Here is a 25,369-nt window from a genome sequence, read left to right on the forward strand (position 1 = left end):
AAATCTGGTAGAAGACTCCGAACAGTGTAATTATCCTACTAAAATGATACCTCTATAGTGTATCCATTAAAAAAAAATCATGTTTATCAAAAGTAATAATATTGGGAAGAGCTGCTATATAACATTGCTTGACAATAGGATATAAAACTAACTGTAATTTGACTTTAATCTTTATTAAGGTAATTACATGGGTATGTAAAATAGAAAAGTGGCCAGGAAGAGAGAGAGTAAAAGATAACATTGCCTTTTGATGGAATTTGAGTTATGAAAATATTTCTACTATATTTTCTATTTTATACAATGATTATGTTGTTATTTGGAAAATAAGTTGAAAAAGTAGTCCAGTAATTTACTTTTTTTTTTAACAGTTAATACAACTCCTGTTTTAACACATATTCTTAAATGGAATCTCAGAAGTATGAAAAAAAAAAGGTGTTCTGCTTAAAGTGGGGAAGGGTAATTGAAATTCCATTCAGTTGGCTCCTTGGCTGTGTTCTGACCTGTGAAGGGCTGGCTCTCCAGCATTTGGAGTCCACTGCTGCAGTGTGAAATGGGCAGTGGCAAAGAGCATGGCAGTGTTTTTAGCTCCCTCAGTGTTGGGAGTAAAAAAGGAAACAGAGGAACCTCAGGCTTTGAATTTTGATATTTGGAGAATGATACCAAATTACAGAAATCTAACAAAGAAGTGGTTATAGACGAGACTTAGAAGTTTAGGGAGTATTCAGATGCAAACTTCCATTCAACTGGTGGAAGTACTACTGAAGCTTGGGAAACGTAGAGGGTACATGGTGATGGGTAGCACAGTAGAAAGATTAGAAAATGACTAAAAGATAACCTCAGTGAATTCTGTATCTTTTGAGGGAGAGGAGGTGCCAGAGATAGACAGGAGAGGAGCAGTTGGGAGAAACCACTTCACATGTTAAAAAATGCAAGAAAGGGTAATTTCAAGCATAAAAGCAATGAAGTTTTCTAAATAGTGGGTGATTAAAGAGGCTATGAAACAAACTGGCTTCAAATTTTGTATATATGGTAAAAGTTCCAATATGGTTCAGCTGTCTTAAGTTCTTAATACTTGATAAAACTTTCTCTTGAATAATGTTTTGTGGAAAATATTAGCTAATGTTTCTAATCTGAAGAAATCATTTGGTTTACGGTAGTCAAATGTTGCAGTTCAGATATGATTGACTCTAATTCGTGTCTCTACTTGTAAAAGTCTTAGTCCTCTAAAGGGAGGGCATCTTAACTTTATCAAATGATCAAAATATATCTTTTTCTTTTTATAGAAAAGTTTCTTTTGATGCTACAATCAGTAAAGAGGGCATTTGCTATTGATTCTAGTCATCCCTGGCTTCATGAGTGTATGATTCGACTCTTTAGTACTGGTATGTTTTGTTTTCCATTACTTAAGTATTTGATTACAGTAGTTGATAGTGCCTGTGTCAGTGATCTGTATAAGTCTCTCATAAAAATGCAATCATTTAAAAGCTGTTGCTAATTAAATTACGTAAGGAGGAAAGCAGGGTTTTATTTTTGTGAAGAAAGTCTTTATTTTAAAGCCCAAACTGTTACTTTTGACATAGAATTATTCAGTCCACCTTATTGAGAATCACCCTTGTTTCTGTTTCTAAAAAGTTACTTGTAAGTTGAAGTTTTGAATTATATTTCATTATGTAAAGCTTTTTATTTTTTAGCAAATTGTTCTAAATTGAAGATTCTCATTAAAATTGACTAGTTATCTCTGTCTCTAGTACAATTCTTTGAGTCATAAAATTTTTGTTAGTAAATATAGCTTAAAAAGAACTTTAAAACAATCATAGTTGACTGTGTGAAATGTGAGCTACAGAATTGTACAGATAGTGTGAAGTAGAGCTAGAGAATTAAAAAAAATAAAAGGTGGAATTTTATGCTAATTATCTCTCATTTTACAGTTGAGAAATCAGGGACCCTAAAAAATGAAATTGCTTATTCAAGGTAACATAGATAATAGATAATGAAGCAGGGATGAGAGCCCAGGTCTTTGTATTGTTTTTTCTACTGCAAGAGCTTTACATTTAGAATAAAGTACTGCTGTAGTCACATAGTGTTTTGATTTTAAAGTGACTAGAGAAGGAGAAATTGAATCTTTAATAGAAAAATTTTCCGAATTTGGAAATACTATTAAATTAGCTATCTCATTGCTAAATACTCAGCCCCTTATGAATGCATACATTATTATAAAAATGAGATTAAATTAGGCACTCCCATCAGTTTTTAAAAAATGCTAAGTTTTCCCAATTAAGAACATTGTTTTGACATCTAAGAAAAAGTCAAGTGTTACTTAAATTATATTTATGCTTGCCTAAAAAGTAATTCCTGTTACAGAAACTGAATCACAGAAATGTTTTTCAATTTTTTAAGTTCTGAAAGTAAGAAATAATATAACCACAGTATAGAAAATAGAAGAAAGAATTGCTTTGTTGAAAGGAAATAAAGTGTTTATTTCTTTTTAGTCTCCATATTAAAAAAACTTGAAGTTGTGAATCAAAATTAAGCCTAGAAATAACAGTTTCAATCCATTCTTAATAAGGATGGAGTGCACTTTAACTGCTTTCAAACTGACATACTTGCTTTGTTTTTATACAGTCAGTTCTTTCCTGAAAGGTAGTACATTTAATAGTTGTCCTATAGAGTTAGGGACTTTACTTTGTAATAAGAATTAAAAGGGGCATATTTAAATTATTTGCTTAAAATGAGTGTGTGAAATGATGAACATATAACTTTTCTTGGAATAGTTGTTTCAGAAAATAAAAATGCTCATGGACTTCAGAGGAACAAAGGCAGAATGGTCCTGATGTAAAAGTTAGAATTATTGTGTGTCCGTGTTAGCTATATACCCATTGCTCCAGGTATTCAACTGACTTCATTGTCAAGGAAAGATTTACAAAATAATCCTTAATTTTGACTGAATTTAGGCAATGGAAGCAGTGATAATTTGGAGTGATAAAGATGCACTACCTCTTAAAAACCTTCAGGAAATTGGGTAGACTGCTTCTTACCTTTGTTAACTACAGATGTGTACTAAAAGGTATTTGTGAAACGACAGAAAGACAAAATAAGGGCATCCTTTTTATACCTCACAGGGTTCCTTTAACTAATATATTTAATATTTTCAAAAGATTTAACTTTGAAGTAATTTTTCAGGAGCACGTTTGTCATTTTAATATACGTTGTACTAACCCCTTTACAAGGAAATCCTTGCAAAACCTTTCTGGGAAACATAGAGGGAAAAAAACAATTCCTCAACAGGTATTTCATTAGCTCTAGAAACTTCTCTAAGTGAATATTCATTACCATGGTTGTGGGCACACTCTAAATCTCCATGGTGTTATGCTACCAGTGTTATTAATATCAGTTACACGAAGCCATTTATTATGTAGGCTGTTTCTCTCCTTTTAATTATGAGGATGATTTGGTACCATTTTCAAGTTTTCCACCTTTCTTTGTTTTAAAAAGCTGTTGTGATTTAAAGCAATTTAAATTACAGTTCTGGTCAGTGCTAAGTAAAAGATAGGAGCTTAAGTATTCAATTGTTTTATTCCTCTATATGCTTTTAAAATTAGTACTATTTGGTCACCCTGACCTATACTGAGTCTTTTATCAGTTTTCTCTGTCATTTGTACAAACTCATTTCTTCTTTGTCTTTTATCTGCAGATTATATTTCTTCTGTAGTTAATGTATTTCTCAAAAAAAAACCTTGGTTAATAAGCTCATTTATCTAGTTTTGCCGTTTGGAGTGGTGATCACTTAGTAGGTTGTGTGCTGTAATGTGGTCATGAGTAGGCATTATCTCATGCAAAATAGGAACATTTTTTTACCCAAATTATTAACAGAAATACCAGCTGTAACCTAAGGGAATTCCTATTCCTAAGAATCACACCCTCTTCAATGTGACTGTTAACAGTTAGCCGTTACTAAATTAATTTAATCTGTTAATAAGCTAATAGCATGAACCAAACATTATTTTTATTTTAGTATGTCAGAGGACTCGAAAGTTCCTTAAGAGGGGAGGGTATTATTCCCCTCCCCCCAATCAACTCTTACATTTCCTTGAGTCACAAGGCTTATTATTACATCATGGAAGGTAATTGAGTAGCCTGAGACTTTTTACTTTCCTGAGGACTTATTGGGCTTTTTGTTAGTTTTTCTCACTTTCAAAGGTTTTTAGATTGATTTTACCCCCCATTAGTGTTTAGCAGTAAAACGTTGTCTAATAGCCCCTGTGACATTGGGTCCACCTTTCCTTACGGTACAGGTAAAACAGCATTATACAGAATTTCATAGGACATTGTTTTATTGCAGTATAATTTTTGTGTGTGTGATTAGCATTTTCCTGGAAATTACAGTTCCAGTCTACATGAGAAGAGGGGAGAAAACTGAGTTGGCTTCAAACGTTTTTGAATTGGTGGAAATATTTTTGGAAACAGCTATTAGTGGAAGTTAGGAGTTATTTAAATATGTACTCATATCCCAAACACCATTGACAGGTATTTACATATTTGTTTTTAATAGTGGGGTTTTTTTTTTTAAGCAGTTTTGATTTTTCTGGGGAGATTATTTAACCTGAGTTACTGCTTAACAAGTTAATGAAGGTGATAAAAAACATGAAAAGCTTAACATCTCCCTGTAAGAAACTGTAACACAAACTGTACATACAGTTACTTTCCATTCTGCATATAAAGTGTCCCTAATGTATTTCAGGCAAACCAGCAAGCCCATGGAAATAATATATTTTATAGAAGGCCTGTTTTTTTTGACATAATGTTCATTATAATGTCTATAACCTATTCCTTCAACTTTTCTGTTCTCTGTAAGTTCCTATGCCCCCTTGAAAAATAATATAAAAATTGCCAAAACCAAGTTGAAAGTACAGCCATAGTGTAAAGAAAGCTAACTTCTTAACAGGTAGCTTATTTTTTTGAACCACCCAATACTATAGACTGATAGAAGAAATGCTGTTTAACCAACAAATGGTATATCAGACATTCAGTTGCTAATTATTTGTGGAATATTTCTTGGATGTTTATTACTAAGGAATTCTGTGTTTTTTAAACTTAAGGTAGCGATCCATTAGTGAGACAATGAAAGCAGTTTAGTGGGTTATTACCAGCATTACAAAACCTAAAATAGAAATAAAGTAAAAAATACAGCATGCATTGTGCAAAGAAAGGTAAGGGGTCAGTGTTCTGTGAAACTTTTGCTTCATTTAATAAGTTATGTATATAGAATACACTTTCATCAGAGTACAAATATTTGATTGTAGTCAAAGTTTGAAAGCTGCCACCACAGTTCCTAACCATAAGGAAAATCTGTTTTTGTTTTCAATCTGTGATAAAATTAGTAACTGTAATTTATTGAATGTAAATTGTCCTGATTGTGATCCTTCTAGGTTAGATACCACCTCAGTTTTACAGATCAAGAAATAGGTTCAGAGAGTTTATGATTTGTCCAAGCCTAGATGCATACCTGGTCTATCTTGCTCAAAGCTCCAGACTTGTTTCTCTATATCAAAAATGGTAGCAAACAAAGAAGCATAACTAGGTTTAGTCCACAGAGGTTGAGGGTCAGCTTTTCCATCTCCAAATCCCAAGGCCTGGGAATATGACCACAGTGTATTCATTATAGTTTAATTCTTTGTTGGTCCTTTGGAGTTACAGCTCAGTTCACGTAGCCCCTAAAAAGAAAGGTCAATGAAGTCAACCATGTGTTCTTTTGAAATTGATAAACTTGTATACCTTACTTGGATATAGAAGAAGATGGAGAGGGTAAGGAATATTTTGCTCTCTTTGGCACTGTATATTTGCTGTGGCATAATTTCCCAGGTAGGTGCTGGCAAAGCCGCTGTTTTGTAGATTCCCTTTAAAGTTGAGGGGGGCAGGCCCTAGGGGCATATAGATGGCTGTGGGACTACATCTTTCATCATCTGTTTTGCTTTCTGATCTTTTCTGGGTTAATCATCTTATCAATGAAATATCTTTGAATGCCTTTAGAAAATCATTATTTTGCTGACAGTCTTTAATTTTATATAGGTAAGCTCTTTAAATGTTGAATTGTCAGTACATTCATCTAGTCTTTGTATATAATTGCTTTGTTTCACTGGCCTCATTCAAGTAGATAATTTTTTAACTCCTACAAACTTTAACAGAGTATCTAACTGCTGCTAAGAGAGTTTGTTTTTAATTTGCTCAGCAGTGTGTGAAAGTAAAGATTTACCTGATACAGTTAGAACAGTATTAAAACAAGAAATGAATCGTCTTTTTGGAGCAACAAATCCAAAGAATTTCAATGAAACTTTTCTGAAAAGGAATTCTGATTCATTGCCACACAGATTATCAGGTAATTTCTTTATCTTTATCATAACCTTCTGAAACAACTTCAGTTTTTATTTTAATGGATCTGTAACAAGGTTACACATTGTTTTGCATGGAAGAGACAATGTGTATATGTCTCATTTTAATCTCATGAAAACAGGCATCTTATATATGCTTCCTTTAAATTTTTTAATTTCTTAGACAAGATCATTCCCATGAACAAAGACCAGAAGAGTCTCCTAGTTCTGCATTGGCATTACAAAGAAGCAAGACAACTGAATTTAGCTTTAAACATCACATACAACGGAGGAGGAACTTTGTTTCTTTTCTTTCTCCCATCAGTGTACTTTTGAAATTCATTTGAACGTGATTGTCATCTTCCATTTCTCATGCTTATGTAAGATACCAGAATTGATACTGTAAACACCTGAAACTTATCTTACGGGCAAGGGTTATCTGACAAGGGTTAGTGAGCCAAAGTCTGAACTTGATGGGACCATGTGGGTAGTGGCTTCAGTAGAGTGCTTTTAAAATACTAGGCTTAAGAAGCCCAGAAACTTTGTATGCCTTTGTAGAATTCTGAATTCAGCTTTTTGGCTTGCACTGTCAGTCATGTACCCTCCCCTCTAACACACACACATTTATTGGGATCTTCCTTTCAACTCCAAATTACTCTCATTTTAGAAAGAAGAAAACTATCCATGGTCCCACCAAACACACAAATATTATTAAATACTGGTATTTCTTCAGAGTCCTTCTTACCTTAATCATTCTCCTAATTTCCTGATTTGGACAGTTAGGCTAATTCTGGTCTATCCTCTCAGGATTTTTTTTTAAATAGTGATTCAGATGGCTATTCTCATTTTTCTAATAAAGTGCCACACTCTGTGTGTACATATACCTTGCATTTTATATTTGAATGAAAAGAGGATAAGATACTGGATTTACCTTGAATAAGAATAATTCCCTTTTTTCTTCTCATTTAGCTGCCAAAATGGTATATTATTTGGATCCTTCTAGTCAGAAGCGAGCTGTAGAGTTGGCAACAACACTTGACGAATCCCTCACTAACAGGAACCTCCAGGTAAAGTTTTTCATACTTTGTATAAGAGGACCTGACTACTTTTTCTTTTTCATCAAAAGAATAATTTTCACCAGATCATTTTTTAAATTTATGCATACTGTTTTCCAAACCAGTATGAAGCCATGTTGGAAGCTTCCCTTCCCTTCCCTGTACTTAGGACTGTGTGTGTGCATGATGCACAGTGCACAGCAGGCCACGTGGCATTCAGGGACTAAAGTTATGTCTGTTACTTACAGTGATTTGCTTTTAAAAATAATGTTTTTCTAAAATCATATATACATGCCATAGTTGATTGTGGATTTCAATTTATATCTGTGCATTTATGAGCAAGCAGCGGTCTCAGTGAAGATTCTGACATATTTAAGATGTATTTATGAGGGGTTAAATTAAAATACTCATTTCATAGCTTGTAACATGGGATTGAGTACAAGATAATATGGGTAGGTTGTAAAATGTAGATTCTAGTTTAGACAGAAAACAAAGGACAGCTACTTCGTGTGATAAATGGCCAGATAAAAAAGTACCTCCTGAAAGATAGTTAAATATATTTCTTAATAGCAAATGAAGGAAATATCTTTAAGAAAGAAAAATTGTTGGTTGCTAATTAATGCATCATTTTGATTAGAGCCTTTCTAGACTGGCAGAGTTTGTAAGGTATTATATATCTGGAAACTCTACAGTGTTTTCAAAGTGAAAAGGTGAAACAAAACATGAGAAATACAAGTTACCATGAATCATTTAAAAATAGAAGCAACAGACCTACTTGGGGGTTTAGTTGAAAGAATTATCAATTTTCATGGACAAATTTTTCTTGCGTGTGTATTTCCTTCAAGTTTGAGACCCTCTTTCCTGCTTAGTTATTAGATACACATTAAGGTTCTTTTTAATAAAGTGTTGAAAAACAATGTTTGTTCAATTTTGCCAACTTGTTTTAGGTCTCCAAAAAAACTAAAAGGCTTAAGTGCAGTAATTGCCATTGGCAGGTAAAATCTGACATTTATACACAGGGCCAGCCTAGGCGGGGGCAAGGTTGCCACCTAGGGTTGAGTATTTGCTGAGAATATTGTAGCATCCTATGCAGCTTGCTTGTCCAACCTTAGTCCTAAACCTGTTAATATAGTCACCCTTTTATATAAAACTGGCAATTCTGAAGAAACTAATTCTAATGTAATGTATGCATATGTGGGAGTCAATATTTTGTTATCTTAAATATGTACATTTGCCTCTTTTTTTGGAACTGTTGATAATGAAATACCTAATAAATTCACAGTAAAAACTTTTTTGATAAGTTATAACATGACCTTTTTCCTTTCTTTAGATATGTATGGAGATATTAGAAGCCTTGTGTGATGGTAGCCTAGGAGACTGTAAAGAAGCTGCTGAAGTTTATAGAGCAAATTGTCATAAGCTTTTCCCTTATGCTTTGGCTTTCATGCCTCCTGGATATGAAGAGGATATGAAGATCACAGTTAATGGAGATAGTTCTGCAGAAACTGAAGAACTGGCCAATGAAATTTGAACATCATAAAACAAGCAAATGGAATGACTTTGGACCATATCTAGTGTATAATATTTTTGTCACGCACCTGCTGCATTGCTCTAACTTACACAGAATGAGAAGAGTACATGTTCTTGCCTTCAAATAGTGTTTTACGTTTTTTATCCTGCTGAAAAAGTATATATAAAATATCTAACATACTACAGGATATAGGTTCAGTTTCTTAAGAAATTAAAAGCTGCTAAAATTGAGGGGATAAAAAAGATACCTTATTCTATTCCTACCTACCCACCCATGTTTTTAAACTAATTTATATAAACTCTGGAGGCTGTTACAGCTAACAAAGCAGGTGTGTGGCAGAAATATTACTTTAAATTTGTCTTGTGAGATTTTACTATATCTCAGACAGCAGAAATGCTGTTTTAGCACTGGATTCTTTCACTGAGCACAAAGAGTTGTTGGGGCTTTAGCATCTGACTGATTTTGTTACGGGGTTGAATCTGACCATAGGAAGTATGCAATGTGAATCACTATTTACAGAGAAACTACAACAGATGTTTGATGTTGTAGAAGCTGGGATGTAGAGATACCAAGCAGAATTATGAGACCTAGAGGGTGTTCAGTATGCTTGTTGTGTTTCCAAAATTCACTGTACATGATCAGTTTGGTGTTCTTGTACCACAGTTTTTAACTGAAGGAACCAGTTGGAACAATCTCAATTTTAACTGAAACTTGAAGAACTAAAATAACAATGCAGGCCTTTCAGCATTGTTTTGGCCAAACTTGTTAAAACTGTAATGCAAGAACCAAATGCACTGTGATGTGGCACCAACTAATTAGCAAGCATGAATTTTTTCACCCAAGAGTGAAAAAAGAAAATCTACCATGGCTTGAAGTTAAAGAGCAGAACTCCTGACTACCATTCTGACTGATCAAGAGACTAATAGATAAAAACCTCAGCAGGCCTTGTTCACGATATGCAGAAAAAAGTGCTGCAGTTTAGATACCTCTGGAATTTTTCCACAGTGTCACAGGTTTGTAATACTTGAAGCCCTACATTTCTAAGAATATATTTCTTGCTCAGTTGTTTCAGGCAAGCCCAAGACTTTGTAATTTTTAAAGGGCCCAAGATTTTTTTTTTTTCAATAACAGACCAGCTTCTTTTTCCTGCAGTTACAGATGTAATTTCCTTTTTGTTGTCAAACACAAGGTACCAAATATGATGCAATAAATTGTTTTGAAAAACAACTGTGTGAATATTTCAGCTAATCTTTGTTGGGCTTCTGTGAAAATACACAGGTGGAAACAGAGGTGCAGAGCCAGAGGCAGTGTATTGTGCTGTCAGGCTAGTTCAGGTGGGAAGTTTTAGAATGGGCTAAATGCTGGTGTCAGGGAAATTCCATAATGCAAGTGTAGTGGTCCTGTGTTAAGATTTTATTGAGGGCTAGGGTGGCAGCAGGCATTATGAATGTAATTTTTAACTCATAATTTGAAAGGAAATCTGAAAACTGCTATTTTGAGAAAATGAGCCTTGAAATGCTAAACCTATACACTGAGAACTAGCCTCAGGCTCACTATTCTCATTGCATTTGCAAGATCTGGACAAGATGAAGTAAAATGAATGAATTGTATTTATAATTGACTTTTCTGTGGTACTTTTAGTTTATAGAAAGTATATTCTAAAGGGAATTTTCAGGAGACTTGTTCCTTTTACTGACTGAACTGTTGTGCTAAACGCAGCCTTTTATAGTACGTGACCTGCATTCCACATCCCGGTCTAACAATCTAGTGACATTAAGACAAGTACAAGTTGAACTCCAGTACTGTGTTAGGTTTTATTAACTGGCCCTGTCTCAGGAACACCTTAACAGATGGCAAAAACAAACCCTTTTTCAGCTTCTCCTATGAGTGGCTACTGAAGTGCTTACTCTTGGGACAGAACACTAGTGCTACCTCTGCCGCTACAGAGGTGTTTGGAGGAGGCACCAGCCATATATACTAGGGGATGTATGTGTGGGTTATGTTTAAACTCTACTGTATATTGAAATGAAATTCATATATTTGTCTTGACGATGTTCAAACTATGTAGATTGTCTTAGAATGAATATTCATTCTCAACTCGCAGATTCCACCTTAAGGAACTTAAATTCCTAACATGTATATTGTATTCCAACCCAGTTTTACTGGAATTATTGAATAAATATTTTATTTTCTTTCAGGTTTACTTGATAGTGGATACATTGTCTGGTGTCAGAGGACCTTGACAGGGTTCATTTTATGTCCAGACATCACCCTTAAGACATTGTACTGTACTTTCGTGCTCTGAGTAGTATCAACTGGATGGATCATCTCACATTTGCCTCATTCACTCTTTTAATTCCAAATGATGCTGTGGGGGAAAAACAGGGTTAGAAAAACAAGTGGAAAAAAAAATGCAGTGCTGTTGTATTCTTAACAAGTGCCTTATGTTTATTGCTAAGAACTGGTGTTATCAACCCTTTTGAAGAAAGGGTCCCTTGACCTGTATTAACATAGGAAAGTAAAGTTATTTTTGTTTTTCTTTATATTTACTACTCTTGTCATTTCTCATTTAAAAATTAAAATCTGAGGTTAGTGTACTCAATTAGATAGTTGAGTCATTTTCAACATTTGTATTTATTATGCATAAGAACAAAGCGTGACCTATAATAGTATGACTAACAGTAGTCCCAACATAGTGAATAGCTTTTCTGGGGTCTTATCAGGCCCTTGTTTTTCACAGTGTTGCTTGTACTCCATGGTGTGTTGCTGTTAAGAGCTGTGATTGTAAAAGAGGCCAGGGAAGTGTGGTCTACATTCAGGTAGGTGGTGATAAATTCAGGAAAGTTTCTCTCCTGCACAATTTCTAGGAGTATTTCAGTTGCCATATGTAGCGTGTTTGGAAAAAAAAGGTAAAAAGTGAACTTTTAGTTTTTCTTAGATACGTGTGTGCTTGTCTTAGTATTTACCAGCCTTAAATTTAGAAATTAAGAATTCAGAGAAAGACTGACCTTTCAGATAGAAGGTAGTCTTCCTGTTCTAGTTTATGCTCCACCTCTTTACAGGCAAGGTTTCTTGATAATATTCTGCTATTGTCTGAACTTTGCCCAATCCACTACCAAACCTAAATTAAAAACAAAGTCCCATGAAATGGCTATGTTGCACCATAAGGAGCTGAAACCTTAAGTTTTGTTCCAGTTTTAATGGTTCGAAATCTTACAACTTTTAGCAATAAAATGTTTTTGGAAAAGGTATTCTTTATTGAATTGCACTTTCATCTTTCTAATATGTGACCCACAAGATGGATGTTGTATTGGTAACATACAGTATGTTTTGGAGAAGAGAATACATACCGTAGGTTATACAGCCTATTGAACACTGCTGGTATGTTGTAAAAATGCACAGAAGGAAAGGGAGCAGTATGTTGTTGGAAAGAGGGTCTAAAGGTTTCCAGCCTCTTGGTTTATCCAGTTGCCTTTGAAGCAATGCCATTTTGGGATTATAGGAAGAAAAAATTGGTACTTTTTAAATTTGAAATTTTACTAAATTGTCAACTATAGGCAAGCTTGGGAACTTAATCTTCAGTGCTTTTTCTGGAGTTCTATGTGCCAAAAAGAGAATATAGACCTTCAAGGCCACTTACAGCAAAAATGAAGTTGATACTTGGCAGTCTAACAAGACTGTAATATAGTTCTTAACATGTCAAAAATATAAGGCCTTTTTGTGTATTTTAAGGGACTACTATTTCATACCAGTGGTACAATTCTTGCTAACTGAAAAAAAAAACTGATGGTGAGAAATATATAATGGAAATTTTCCTACCTGTATTACAAGATTTTTGCTGTTAGTAAATCTTGAACTTGGCTTCAGTAAGTACAAATTATCTTCTCGTTTAGAAACAAGAGTAAAGAGATACTTGGAGTATGTTGTGGATCCCATGGCTTGCTTTCAGCTAATTACATTTGCCTTCTATAGCTTAGTTACTGTGCATTGTTTAACAAACAAAGCCTCTTCTGTTTAGCATTCTATGAGTATCTTTCCAATCTGTCTTAGTTTCCTAACATTGGGCTTTTTAAAAATAAACTTGTCACTTGTTTACTTTGATGAGCAAGTTTATCAGGTCCATTATCTGGTGACTGGCCTCATGACAACTGGGTTTTCTAAAGTGTTTATACAAAACTCTGGTGTTTCTACATTAATATAAACTAAATTAGCTACCAACTTCTTGTCTTTCTTTTGAACTACTTACTTGCCTTCAAGTAGTAGTCATACTGCTAGTTGGTACCTGTAAAATGAAAAGGGAGCCATTTAAAGTAGGTGATTAACCTGTCTCCCACATCCTTTCTTCTTTAAGTTGTCAACTACAGTATACTAAATACTAATTCTTCCCTTCATTAGCTTGATAAAAAGATGTACCATGCATTAATAACAAGTATTCAGAAACATGTAGTCTGTTAGCATTGTACTTTTGCATTATTTGCTCTGGTGTTCATTGAAAAGGACCTAGGAGTAAGCTTCACTTGTAACTTTATAACAGTTTTATTTTAAGAGCCTACTTGTTACTTCAAGCATTCCATTTCACATAGCATTTTTCATTTCACCTGCTAGTATGCTTTTTGAGAGATATAAAATTACAGTATGAAGTTAAATGATTAATACTTTGGTTCAGACTCAGGTAAATCCATTTCTAATGTGATACATGAAATCTCAAGGACTTAAAAGTGGGTACATTTTACTGTAAGGGTATAGTGACTAGGGCACTACATAGTTGGCATTCAAATTCTTGTTAAATTTGCTGTGAATATTAATATTGCTCTACAGAGTGTAGAAAATCACAATAAAGTATATTAACTTTCAGGTCACCTGCAAAGGCTCACAAAATTTTTCCCTTTATCTGTTGATTTATAGTATTCCCACTCATCCTCCCCTTGTCCCTGCCTGCTCGTCTTGAGGAATTTCCTTGAAATACCATAGAGCCATTGTATTTTATGTTGAATGGATTTCTCATCTAATTTTTGGGTTTTTTCCCCCAGTAATTTGTCAGAGGAATGATTGCGACTGGCTTCATAGGAAACAGATGACTGGAGGAACATCCTTTATGTCTCTAGCAACCAACCACCCAGGTAGCATGTCCAGTGGAATTAAGTTACCACAAAGGTTGTCATCTTTCAAATAGTATGAAGGGACTGGGAACACACCACCTATCTGGAAGGCTCTTTCTACAGCCTAGTATCTCCACTTTTAATCCTTGCAAGTAAGGACATGCTAGGTAGGGATCTGCAATGGTTATTTCTAGACACTTGACCTACAGCTAGTGTTCATCACACCAAGAACTTTGGTTCAAGTTGATCTTACTCGATAGGCAAGTGAATCCTTTTAAGTCATAACTTAACCCTGGTGGTATATTCGAATCCCAGGGGAACTATTTAAAAACCACAAACCTTAATCACCAGGTCCACCTGCAAAGATTCTGATTTAAGTGATCTGGAGCCAGACCTGCACATTGGTTTTCCGTCAAGGAAGAAGTTTAAAATAATAGTAGGGGCTTTTTCCTCAGAAGAGATCAGAGCAAGCAATTAAATGCAAAAAGATTAACTTAACCCTATCTTACACTAAGAGAGACCTAGTATTTGAATTTTCTGTCAAGAACTTTCTGGTTACTTTTGAAGTCCATGCTTTTCTCTACTTAAATCATACTGCTGCTATATTACCTGAGATGCTGATATTCAAAGAAAAAGACCTCACCTCTTTATAGCTTTGTTAGATACTGTAACTTGTTTCCATTGAAGCAACTTTTAAAATACACTTGCCATAAATTAGATAGATAAGCTTGAGTTTTTGAGTGGGTATCAAAACAATGCAGTCAGTAGAATTAAATATGGTAGGTGGTAGATACTACTAGTTGAAAATTCATACACCCGTAACCTCCAAATACATGATTTTTTCTTCCTGAAGGACTGCATTTTCCATAAACCAGTGAATTCCTATTAAAAATCACAGATGTAAAAAGAGCCATTCTAGCACAAAAGCTAAATATGGACCTGTCAGTGTAGAACCTAGAAAGGAGGTTTACGTGCTATAAAATTACATACCAAACTGAAGCCTGCATTATGATACCCATTGAAATAACATTCTGGATAGATCCCCTTAATCTATCCAATCTAGTATTTTTCTTTAATAAAATAGTAATTGTTTTATAGCCCAGTCCTCAATTCTAATTTGTTATTGACTGGTTAAAGAATTTGATAACTCTTGTTGTGTTACCACTGTTCATCACTGTTCCTGAGTTAGTTTATAGATTTAGGTGATTTTCGTGTTTGTGAACTAGAAAGCTGAAATTATTTTAGTCTCTTCATACAGAATCCTTACCTATGCTTCAGTTACTTTTCCCTGTCTTTGTAATTAGATACCAAATATCTGGTATAAACACTTTGTGGCTTGGTACAAAGAAGTATGATAACACTTAAAAACAGGCTTTTAGGTCAGAGTTAGGTTTGTGTCCTGGCTCAGGTTCCTTAGGCAAGATACTAAGAATTCCTAGTTTACATTGTTGGGGGAGCGTTGTGTATTTTCCTCAGTTCTTGTCCCCACCGCAACAAAGAATTGAAGGGCAGAGACACACTAGTGAAGCACACAGAGTAAAAGTTTTATTTAAAATTACTTAAACAGAAAATGTGCAGGTGACAGGGAGAAGAGGTGCTGTGAAAGGCTGGAGAAAGTTTTAAGGCACTTAGAGAGTACAGGCGACCTCAGAGGGGAGGTGCACTGAAAGATTGGTGAAAAAGTTATGCACTTAGTATGGGCAACCTCAGAGGAGCACAATAAAAGGTTGGGGTTTCCCCTTTTAAGGATTTTTCAGGAATGTGACCAGGGGCTGGGGGTACAGACTTGTTCAGTGGTCCCTGAATATTTTAAAAAAACAAGGAATTTACTACTATGATTTCTCCATGAGATACCAGCATCTTGGTCTGGGAGCATATCAAACAAAACTGCCTGTCCAGCCCCCAAGGTGGGCTGAGCTATTGTCTGTTTGCTAAAGAGTAAATTAAGAATCTTAACTTCTTCCTGGGTTTTAAAATGCAACCTTATTTTAAGATGGAATCCTTCCTGCCTTTTACTATGTTTACGGCTGGCTCTGCATGCTGAATTAGTTGCCCAGGTTGCAAATTACTTCATTAGCACTGAAGGAGAAAAAAACAGCATATAGGTAAAGTTAAAAAAATAAGCTGGGCCTGCATGATTAACACAATAAACACATGGGCTATGCTGAGGTACCCTTCTTTTTATCTGCGGAATATTCAAACATTCCAGGCCAAGTTATGCCTGGCTTTTTGAGCTTTAACTGAGGTCATTAACGGGGTCTTTTTTTTAGTGGACTTTCCTGGCCTTATTCTCTTTCCACCCTGCTCATATCTATTGTTCCTGCCTAACAACATGATTGTTGGAATAATTAAGTAACATACTATAGATAAAGTATTTATCACAAAGCCTGACACATTGTAAGTATTCGTTATAAATATTAGTATGTTCCTTTCAGTATGTCAGTATTCTACTTGATCATCCTTGTTTACTACAGTACATTGGGCCAGCATATTCAAGAAATAGTGCATAATCTTTTCCTGTATGCTAACAGCTCAAATTTCAATTTCTTCCTAATATTTTACCTTCCACATGTACTTGACACTATTTTGCCTTTTCACATGATACAGGAAATCACCTGTAATACCTTCATCTTTTACCATTTTGACCTTCATGGAAACTGTTACTAGTGTCAGTAAATTTGACAGATTTTTTTTTAATTAAAGTCTCATTGATACTCATGTTTCACATGAAAAACATTGTGGTTACTACAGTCACCATGTTAAGTCCCCCGGACACCCCATGGTAGTCATTGTCCATCAGTGTAGTAAGATTATAAGATGCCATAGAGTCAATACTTACATCATGCTACACTGTCTTCCCTGTGGCCCTACACACACACCATGTGTGCTAATAATGTTATTCAATCCACTTCTCCCTCCCTCGCTCCCCACCCACCTTCCCCAACCCATCCCTTTCAGTAACCACTCTTCCCTTTTTGGAGATTGTGAGTCTGATGCTGTTTTGTTACTTCAGTTTTGCACAGATGAGTGAAATCATATGGTTACTTGTCTTTCTCTGCCTGGCTTATATCACTGGGCATAATACCCTCTAGCTCCACCCATGTTGTTGCAAATGGTAGGATTTCTTTCTTTCTTATGGCTGAATAGTATTCCATTGTGTATATGTACCACCTCCTCTTTATCCATTCACCTACTGATGGACACTTAGGTTGCTTCCATATATTGGCTATTGTAAATAGTGGTGCAATAAACATAGGGATGTGTATGTCTTTTTGAATCTGTGATGCTGTTTTCTTAGGGTAAATTCCTAGAGGTGGATTTCCTGGGTCAAATGGTATTTCTGTTTGTAGTTTTTTGAAGAACCTCCATGTTGCTTTCTACAATGGTTGTACTAATTTACATTCCCACCAGCAGTGTAGGAGGGTTCCCCTTTTCCCGTATCCTCGCCAGCATTTGTTCTTAGTCTTTTTGATGCTGGCCATCCTAACTGGTGTGAGGTGATATCTTGTGGTTTTAATTTGCATTTGCCTAATAGTGATGTGGAGCATCTTTTTTATGGCCCTGTTGGCCATCTGGATTTCTTTTTTGGAGAACTGTCTCTCCATATCCTCCACCCAATTTTTAATAGGGCTATTTGCTTTTTAGGTGTTGGGGTGTGTGAGTTCTTTATATATTTTAGATGTTAACCCCTTGTCAGTTATTTCATTTAATGAATATATTCTCCCATACTGTAGGATGTCTTCTTGTTCTACTGATGGTGTCCTTTGCTCTTCAGAAGCTTTTTAGTTTGATATAGCCCATTGGTCAATTTTGCTTTTGTTTCCCTTGCCCGAGGAGATGTATTCTGGAAAAAGTTGCTCATGCTTATATTCAAGAGATTTTTGCCTATGTTGCCTTATAAGAGTTTGATGGTTTTATGACTTACATTCAGGTATTTGATCCATTTCAAGTTTACTTTTGCATATGGAGTTTGTAATCCAGTTTCATTCTCTTGCATGTAGCTGTCCAGTTTTGCCAACACCAGTTATTGAACAGGCTGTCATTTCCCCATTGTCATGCCATGTCATGTCTATGGCTCCTTTATCGTATACTAACTGACCATATATGCTTGGGTTTATATCTGGGCTCTCGATTCTGTTCATTGATCTATGGGTCCATTGTTGTGCCAGTACCAAATTGTCTTGATTACTGTGGCTTTGTAATAGAGCTTGAAATTGGCGATCGTAATCCCCCCAGCTTTCTTCTTCCTTCTCAGGATTGCTTTGGTTATTTGGGGTATTTTGTGGTTCCACATGAATTTTAGAACTATTTGTTCTAGTTTGTTGAAGAATGCTATTGATATTTTGATAGGAATTGCATTGAATCTGTAGATTTCTTTAGGCAGGATGGCCATTTTGACAATACTAATTGTTCCTATCCATGAGCGTGGGATGTATTTCCATTTATTGGTGTCTGCTTTAATTTCTCTCATGAGTGTCCTGTAGTTTTAAGGGTATAGGTATTTCACCCGCTTGGTTAGAATTATTCCTAAGTATTTTGTTCTTTTTGATGCAGTTGTGACTGGAGTTGGTTTCCTGATTTCCCTTTCTGCTAGTTCATCATTAGTGTATAGGAATGCAACAGATTTCTGTGTATTGATTTTGTATCCTGAAACATTGCTGAATTCAGTTATGCTAGTTTGGGGGTGGAATTCCTTAAGGTTTTCTATGTACAATATCATGTAATCTGCATAAAGTGACAGTTTGACTTCTTCCTTACTGATATGGATGCCGTTTCTTTTTTTTTTAACAGGAGAACAGTTTATTAAGTTGCCAAGGATAATTTTTTTTTGGACTTTGCTCCTTTTTTAAAATCATTAATATACAATTACATGAGCAACATTATGGTTACTGGACTTCCCCCATCATCAAGTCCCCACCACATACTCCATTATAGTCACTGTCTATCAGCATAGTAAGATGCTATAGAATCACTCTTTGTCTTCTCTGTGTTGTACAACCCTCCCCGTGCCCCTTCCAACATTGTCTCCTAATAGTAATGCCCCTTTTTCCCCCTTATCCCTACCTTCCCACTCATCTTCCCCAGGTCCTTTCCCCTTGGCAACTGTTAGTCCATTCTTGGGTTCTGTGAGTCTGCTGCTGTTTTCTTCCTTCAGTTTTTTTCTTTCTTCTTATATTCCACAGACGAGTGAAATCATTTGATACTTGTCTTTTTCCACCTGGCTTATTTCACTGAGCATAATACCCTATAGCTCCATCCACGTTGTTGCAAATGGTAGGATTTGTTTTCTTCTTACGGCGGAATAATATTCCATTGTGTATATGTACCACATCTTCTTTATCTATTCATCTACTGATGGACACTTAGGATGCTTCCATTTCTTGGCTATTGTAAATAGTGCTGTGATAAACATAGGGGTGCATATGTCTTTTTCAAACTGGACTTCTACATACTTAGGAAAAATTCATAGGAGTGGAATTCCTGGGTCAAATGGTATTTCTATTTCGAGTTTTTTGAGAAACCTCCATACTGCTTTCCACAATGGTTGAGCTAACTTACATTCCCTCTAGCAGTGTAGGAGGGTTCCCTTTTCTCTACATCCTCGCCAACATTTGTTGTTTGTCTTTTGGATGGTGGCCATCCTAACTGATGTGAGGTGATATCTCATTGTGGTTTTAATTAGTATTTCTCTGATGATTAGAGATGTGGAGCATCTTTTCATGTGCCTGTTGGCCATGTGAATTTCTTCTTTGCAGAATTGTCTGTTCAGTTCCTCTACCCATTTTTTAATGGGATTATTGGCTTTTTGTTTGTTGAGGTACATGAGCTCTTTATATATTGTGGATGTCAGCCATTTATCGGATATGTCATTTATGAATATATTCTCCCATACTGTAGTATGTCTCTTTGTTCTCCTGATGGTGTCCTTTGCTGTACAGAAGCTTTTCAGCTTGATATAGTCCCACTTGTTCATGTTTGCTTTGTTTCCTTGCCTGGGGAGATATGTTCATGAATAAGTCAGTCATGTTTATGTCCAAGAGACTTTTGCCTATGTTTTTTTCTAAGAGTTTAATGGTTTCATGACTTACATTCAGGTCTTTGATCCATTTTGACTTTTACTTTTGTGTATGGGGTTAGACAAGGATCAGTTTCATTCTTTTACATGTGGCTGTCCAGTTTTGCCAACACTAGCTGTTGAAGAGGCTGTCATCTCCCCATTGTATATCCATGACTCCTTTATCACATATTAATTGACCATATATGTTTGGGTTAATATCTGGACTCTCTATTCTGTTCCACTGGTGTGTGGGTCTGTTCTTGTGCCAGTACCAAATTGTCTTGATTACTGTGGCTTTGTAGTAGAGCTTGAAGTTTGGAAGTGAGATCCCCCCTGCTTTGTTCTTCCTTCTCAGGATTGCTTTGGCTATTCAGGGTCTTTTATGGTTCCATGTGAATTATAGAACTATCTGTTCCAGTTTGTTGAAGAATGCTATTGGTATTTTGATAGGGTTTGCATTGAATCTGTAGATTGCTTTAGGCAGGATGGCCATTTTGACAATATTAATTCTTCCTAGCCAAGAGCATGGGATGAGTTTCCATTTGTTAGTGTCCTCTTTAATTTCTCTTGAGTGTCTTGTAGTTTTCAGGGTATAGGTCTTTCACTTCCTTGGTCAGGTTTATTCCTAAGTATTTTATTCTTCTTGATGCAGTTGTGAATGGAATTGTTTTCCTGATTTCTTTTTCTGATAGCTCATCGTTAGTGTATAGGAAAGCAACAGATTTCTGTGTATTGATTTTGTATCCTGCAACTTTGCTGAATTCATATATTAGTTCTAGTATTTTTTGAGTGAAGTCTGTAGGGTTTTGTATGTACAATACCATGTCATCTGCAAATAGTGACAGTTTGACTTCTTCCTTACCAATCTGGTTGCCTTTTATTTCTTTGTTTTGTGTGATTGCTATGGCTAGGACCTCCAGTACTATGTTGAATAACAGTGGGGAGAGTGGGCATCCCTGTCTAGTTCCCAATCTCAGAGGAAAAGCTTTCAGCTTCTCACTGTTCAGTATAATGTTAGCTGTGGGTTTATCATATATGGTCTTTATTATGTTGAGGTACTTGCCCTCTACACCCATTTTGCTGAGTTTTTATCATGAATGGATGTTGAATTTTGTCAAATGCTTTTCAGCATCTATGGAGATGATCATGTGGTTTATGTCCTTTTTGTTGATGTGGTGGGTGATGTTGATGGATTTTCGAATGTTGTACCATCCTTCCATCCCTGAGATGAATCCCACTTGATCATGGTGTATGATCCTCTTGATGTATTTTTGGATTTGGTTTCCTAATATTTTGTTAAGTTTTGTTAGCTTCTATGTTCATCAGGGATATTGGTTTGTAATTTTGTTTTTTTGTGGGTTATTTGTCTTCTTTTGGTATTAGTGTGATGCTTTCTTCATAGATGAGTTTGGAAGCATTCCCTCCTCTTCTATTTTTTAGAAAACTTTAATGAGAATGGATATTATGTCTTTTCTATATGTCTGATAAAATTCAGTGGTGGATCCATTTGGCCCAGGAGTTTTGTTCTTGGGTACTTTTTTGATTACCAATTAAATTTCATTGCTGGTAATTGTCTGTTAAGATTTTCTGTTTCTTCCTTGGTCAGTCTTGGAAGGTTGTATTTTTCTAGAAAGTTGACCATTTCTTCTAGGTTATCCAGTTTGGTAGCATATAAATTTTCATAGTATTCTCTAATAATTCTTTGTATTTCTGTGGGGTCTGTCGTGATTTTTCCTTTCTCATTTCTGATTCTGTTGATGTGTGTAGATTCTCTTTTTCTCTTAATAAGTCTGGCTAGGGTTTTATCTATTTTGTTTGTTTTCTCAAAGAATCAGCTCTTGGTTTAATTGATTTTTTCTATTGTTTTATTCTTCTGAATTTTATTTATTTCTTCTCTGATCTTTATTATGACCCTCCTTCTGCTGACTTTGGGCCTCATTTGTTCTTCTTTTTCCAGTTTCAATGATTGTGACTTTAGACTATTCATTTGGGATTGTTCTTCCCTCTTTAAACAGGCCTGGATTGCTATATACTTTCCTCTTAGAACTGCATTCACTGCATCCCACAGAAGTTGGGGCCTTGTGCTGTTGTAGTCATTTGTCTCCATATATTACTTGATCTCTGTTTTAATTTCGTCATTGATCCATTGATTAGGAGAATGTTGTTAAGCTTCCGTGTGTTTGTGAGCCTTTTTGTTTTCTTTGTACAATTTATTTCTAGTTTTATACCTCTGTTACCTGAGTAGGTAGTTGGTAGAATTTCAATCTTTTTTAATTTACTGGGGTTCTTTTTGTGGCCTAGTATGTGGTCTCTTCTGGAAAATGTTCCATGTGCACTTGAGAAGAATGTGTATCCCGCTGCTTGTGGGTGTAGAGTTCTGTAGATGTCTGTTAGGTCCGTCTGTTCTAGTGTGTTCTTCAGTGTCTCTGTGTCCTTACTTATTTTCTATCTGGTGGATCTGTCCTTTGGAGTGAGTGGTGTGTTGAAGGTTCCTGAAATGAATGCATTGCATTTTATTTCCTCTTAATTTTGTTAGTATTTGTTTCAGGTATGTTGGTGCTCCTGTATTGGGTGTATAGATATTTATAATGGTTATATCCTCTTGTTGGACTGCCCCCTTTATCATTATGTAATGTTCTTCTTCATCTGTTGTTACTTTCTTTGTTTTGAAGTCTATTTTGTCTGATACAAGTACTGCAACACCTGCTTTTTCTCCATACTGTTTGCATGAAATATCTTTTTCCATCCCTTCACTTACAGTCAGTGTATATCTTTGGGTTTGAGGTGAGTCTTTTGTAATCAGCATATAGATGGGTCTTGCTTTTTTATCCATTCTATTACTCTCTGTCTTTTTATTGGTGCATTCAGTCCATTTACATTTAGAGTGAATATCAGTAGATATGTACTGATAGCCATTGCACGCTTTGGATTCGTGGTTACCAAAGGTTCAAGGGTAGCTTCTTTACTATCTGTCTAACTTAACTCTCTTATCAAGTGATTATAAACACAGTCTGGTGATTATTTTTCTCCCTTGTTACTCTTCCTCCTCCATTCTTTATATGTTAGGTGTTTTATTCTGTACTATTTTCTTTTTCCTTTGACTGCTTTTGTGGATAGTTGATTTTGTTTTTTGCCTTTAGTTAGTATTTGGTTGGTCTGCTTTCTTTGCTGTGATTTTATTTTCTCTTGTGACATCTTTTAGCCTTAGGAGTATTTCCATCTAGAGCATTCCCTTTAAAATAACCTGTTGAGGTGGTTTGTGGGTGGCAAATTCCCTCAACTTTTGCTTGTCTGAAAATTGTTTAATCCCTCCATATTTAAATGCTAATCATGCTGGATACAGTATTCTTGGTTCAAGGCCCGTCTGTTTCTTTTCATCAAGTATATCATGCCATTCTCTCTGGCCTATAAGGTTTCTGTTGAGAAGACTGATGAAAGACTGATGGGTTTTCCTTTGTAGGTGGTCTTTTTCTCTCTCTGGCTCCCTTTAATACTCTGTCTTTGTCTTTGAACTTTGCCATTTTAGTTATTTTATGTCTTGGTGCTGTCCTCCTTTGGTCCCTTGTTTTGGGAGATCTGTGGACTTCTATGGTCTGAGAGACTATTTCCTTTCCCGGCTTGGGGAAGTTTTCATCAATTATTTCTTCGAGGACAGTTTCTATCCCGTTTTCTATCTCTTCTTCCTCTGATTCCCCTAGAATGCTAATATTTTTCTGTTTGGATTGGTTACACAGTTCTCTTAATATTCTTTAATTCCTAGAGATCCTTTTATCTCTCTGCCTCTGCTTCCCTATATTCCTGTTCTCTGATTTCTATTCCATTAACAGTGTCTGGCACCTCGTCCAGTCTGCACTCAAGGCCTTCTACCGATTGTTTCATTTCTGTTATATCCCTCCGGACTTCCTCCCTTAGCTCTTGTATATTTTTCTGCTGGTCCATCAGCATGATTATGACTCTTATTTTGAATTCTTTTTCAGGGAGATTGGTTATATCTATCTCACCAGGCCCTCTCTCTGGGGTTGTTTGAATGATTTTTAACTGGACCAGATTCTTCTGTCTTTTCATGGCAATAGAAGTGGTCGCAGGTGGGTGGCATGTGTGTCAGCTGGGAGAACAAAGTCACTTCCTGCTTGTTGTTCTCCGCTGCCTGTGTCATATTCCTGAACACCAGGAGCAGTCTCTTGGATAATCTCCTGAGGTGCTGTTGGCAGGGTCGCCCTCAGAATTGCCTAGCGCACTGCGGGTGGTCACAGCCATGCCGGGTGTGTTCTCCTGTGATAACTGCTCCCCTTCATGCCTTCTGGTCTGTGCTCCAGCTTCTGCCTGTGCTGGTTACTAGCCACTGGGGAGGCCATCTCTGGGATAATCTCCTGAGTTGCCATGGGCAGGGCGACCCTCAGCCTAGCCTAGAGCACTGCGGGGGCTTGTAGCCGCACCGTGTGTATGCTCCTGTGAGAATGGTGTCCCTTCATGCCTTCCAGACCTTGCTCCAGCTTCCGCCACCTGTGTCGGTTACCTGCACACCGGGAACAGACTCTGGGATAATGTCCTGAGCTGCTGTGGCTGGGGTGACCCTTTGGGTAGCCTAGCGCACTGCGGGCTTTGGCAGACACACTGGGTGTGTGCTCCTTTGAGAAGGGTGCCCCTTTGTGCCTTCTGGACCTTGCTCTTCCTCTATCCATGTTAGCTGCATGCTGGGAAGAGACTCTGTGTGGCTGCTGTGGGCAAGGCTGTTCTCCAGGTGCTCTGCAGCTGTGGCAGGTTAGCCGGTTTGCTTGCAGTGCTGGCCAGGGGGAATGAATGGCAGGTGCTTATTGCCATGAGGGGTTTCAGGGCTGCTTTACCCCCCCAGAGCTTAGGGGGCCTGAAGTTCCTCAAGGTTCCTAGCCTGTTGGGCTGAGTGTGCTGGGATGATTTTGTCCAGCTGTTGAGCCCTTGTCCCTTTAAGACTTTAAAAAAGTGCCCACTTTTCTTTTGTCCCCCCAGGGGAGCCAGCTATGGGGACCTGCTCACAGTCTCTGTCTTGAATTTTACTTTTCCATTTCTCTAATATCCAGTACACCATGCAATGTGTGTCTGTGCTTCCACTCCCTCCCCACTCTGATTCTTTTCCTCCTGCTGGTGAGCTGGGATCTGGGGAGGGCTCGGGTTCTGCTGGCTGATTGCTTTGTATCTTACCCTTTTTGTGAGATGCTGAGTTCTCCCAGATGTAAATGTAGCCTGATTGTTGTACTGTATCTTCTGATCTCTCTTTTAGGAGT

At 36.5% G+C, this 25,369-nt stretch overlaps 1 protein-coding gene across 5 annotated transcripts in view; it reads left to right on the forward strand.

Annotated features, from left to right (window-relative positions):
• The window catches only part of NAA15 (N-alpha-acetyltransferase 15, NatA auxiliary subunit), a 129,743-nt gene extending 116,691 nt beyond the window's left edge, over window positions 1–13,052 (forward strand). For 3 of the 5 annotated variants that reach the window (XM_036929085.2, XM_057502623.1, XM_057502624.1), the window contains 4 exons: window positions 1,284–1,382; window positions 6,227–6,373; window positions 7,335–7,432; window positions 8,751–13,052. In XM_036929085.2, the coding sequence (XP_036784980.1) occupies window positions 1,284–1,382; window positions 6,227–6,373; window positions 7,335–7,432; window positions 8,751–8,951 (545 nt within the window). In that variant the 3' untranslated portion in view covers window positions 8,952–13,052. Of the gene's footprint in view, window positions 1–1,283; window positions 1,383–6,226; window positions 6,374–6,549; window positions 6,746–7,334; window positions 7,433–8,750 lie in introns of all 5 variants that reach the window. The other 2 variants (XR_008997869.1, XM_036929151.2) reach the window with 2 other exon arrangements.
• The last annotated feature ends 12,317 nt before the right edge of the window (window positions 13,053–25,369 follow it).

Source organism: Manis pentadactyla, chromosome 5 (assembly GCF_030020395.1).
Source record: "Manis pentadactyla isolate mManPen7 chromosome 5, mManPen7.hap1, whole genome shotgun sequence".
Classification (NCBI taxonomy): domain Eukaryota; kingdom Metazoa; phylum Chordata; class Mammalia; order Pholidota; family Manidae; genus Manis; species Manis pentadactyla.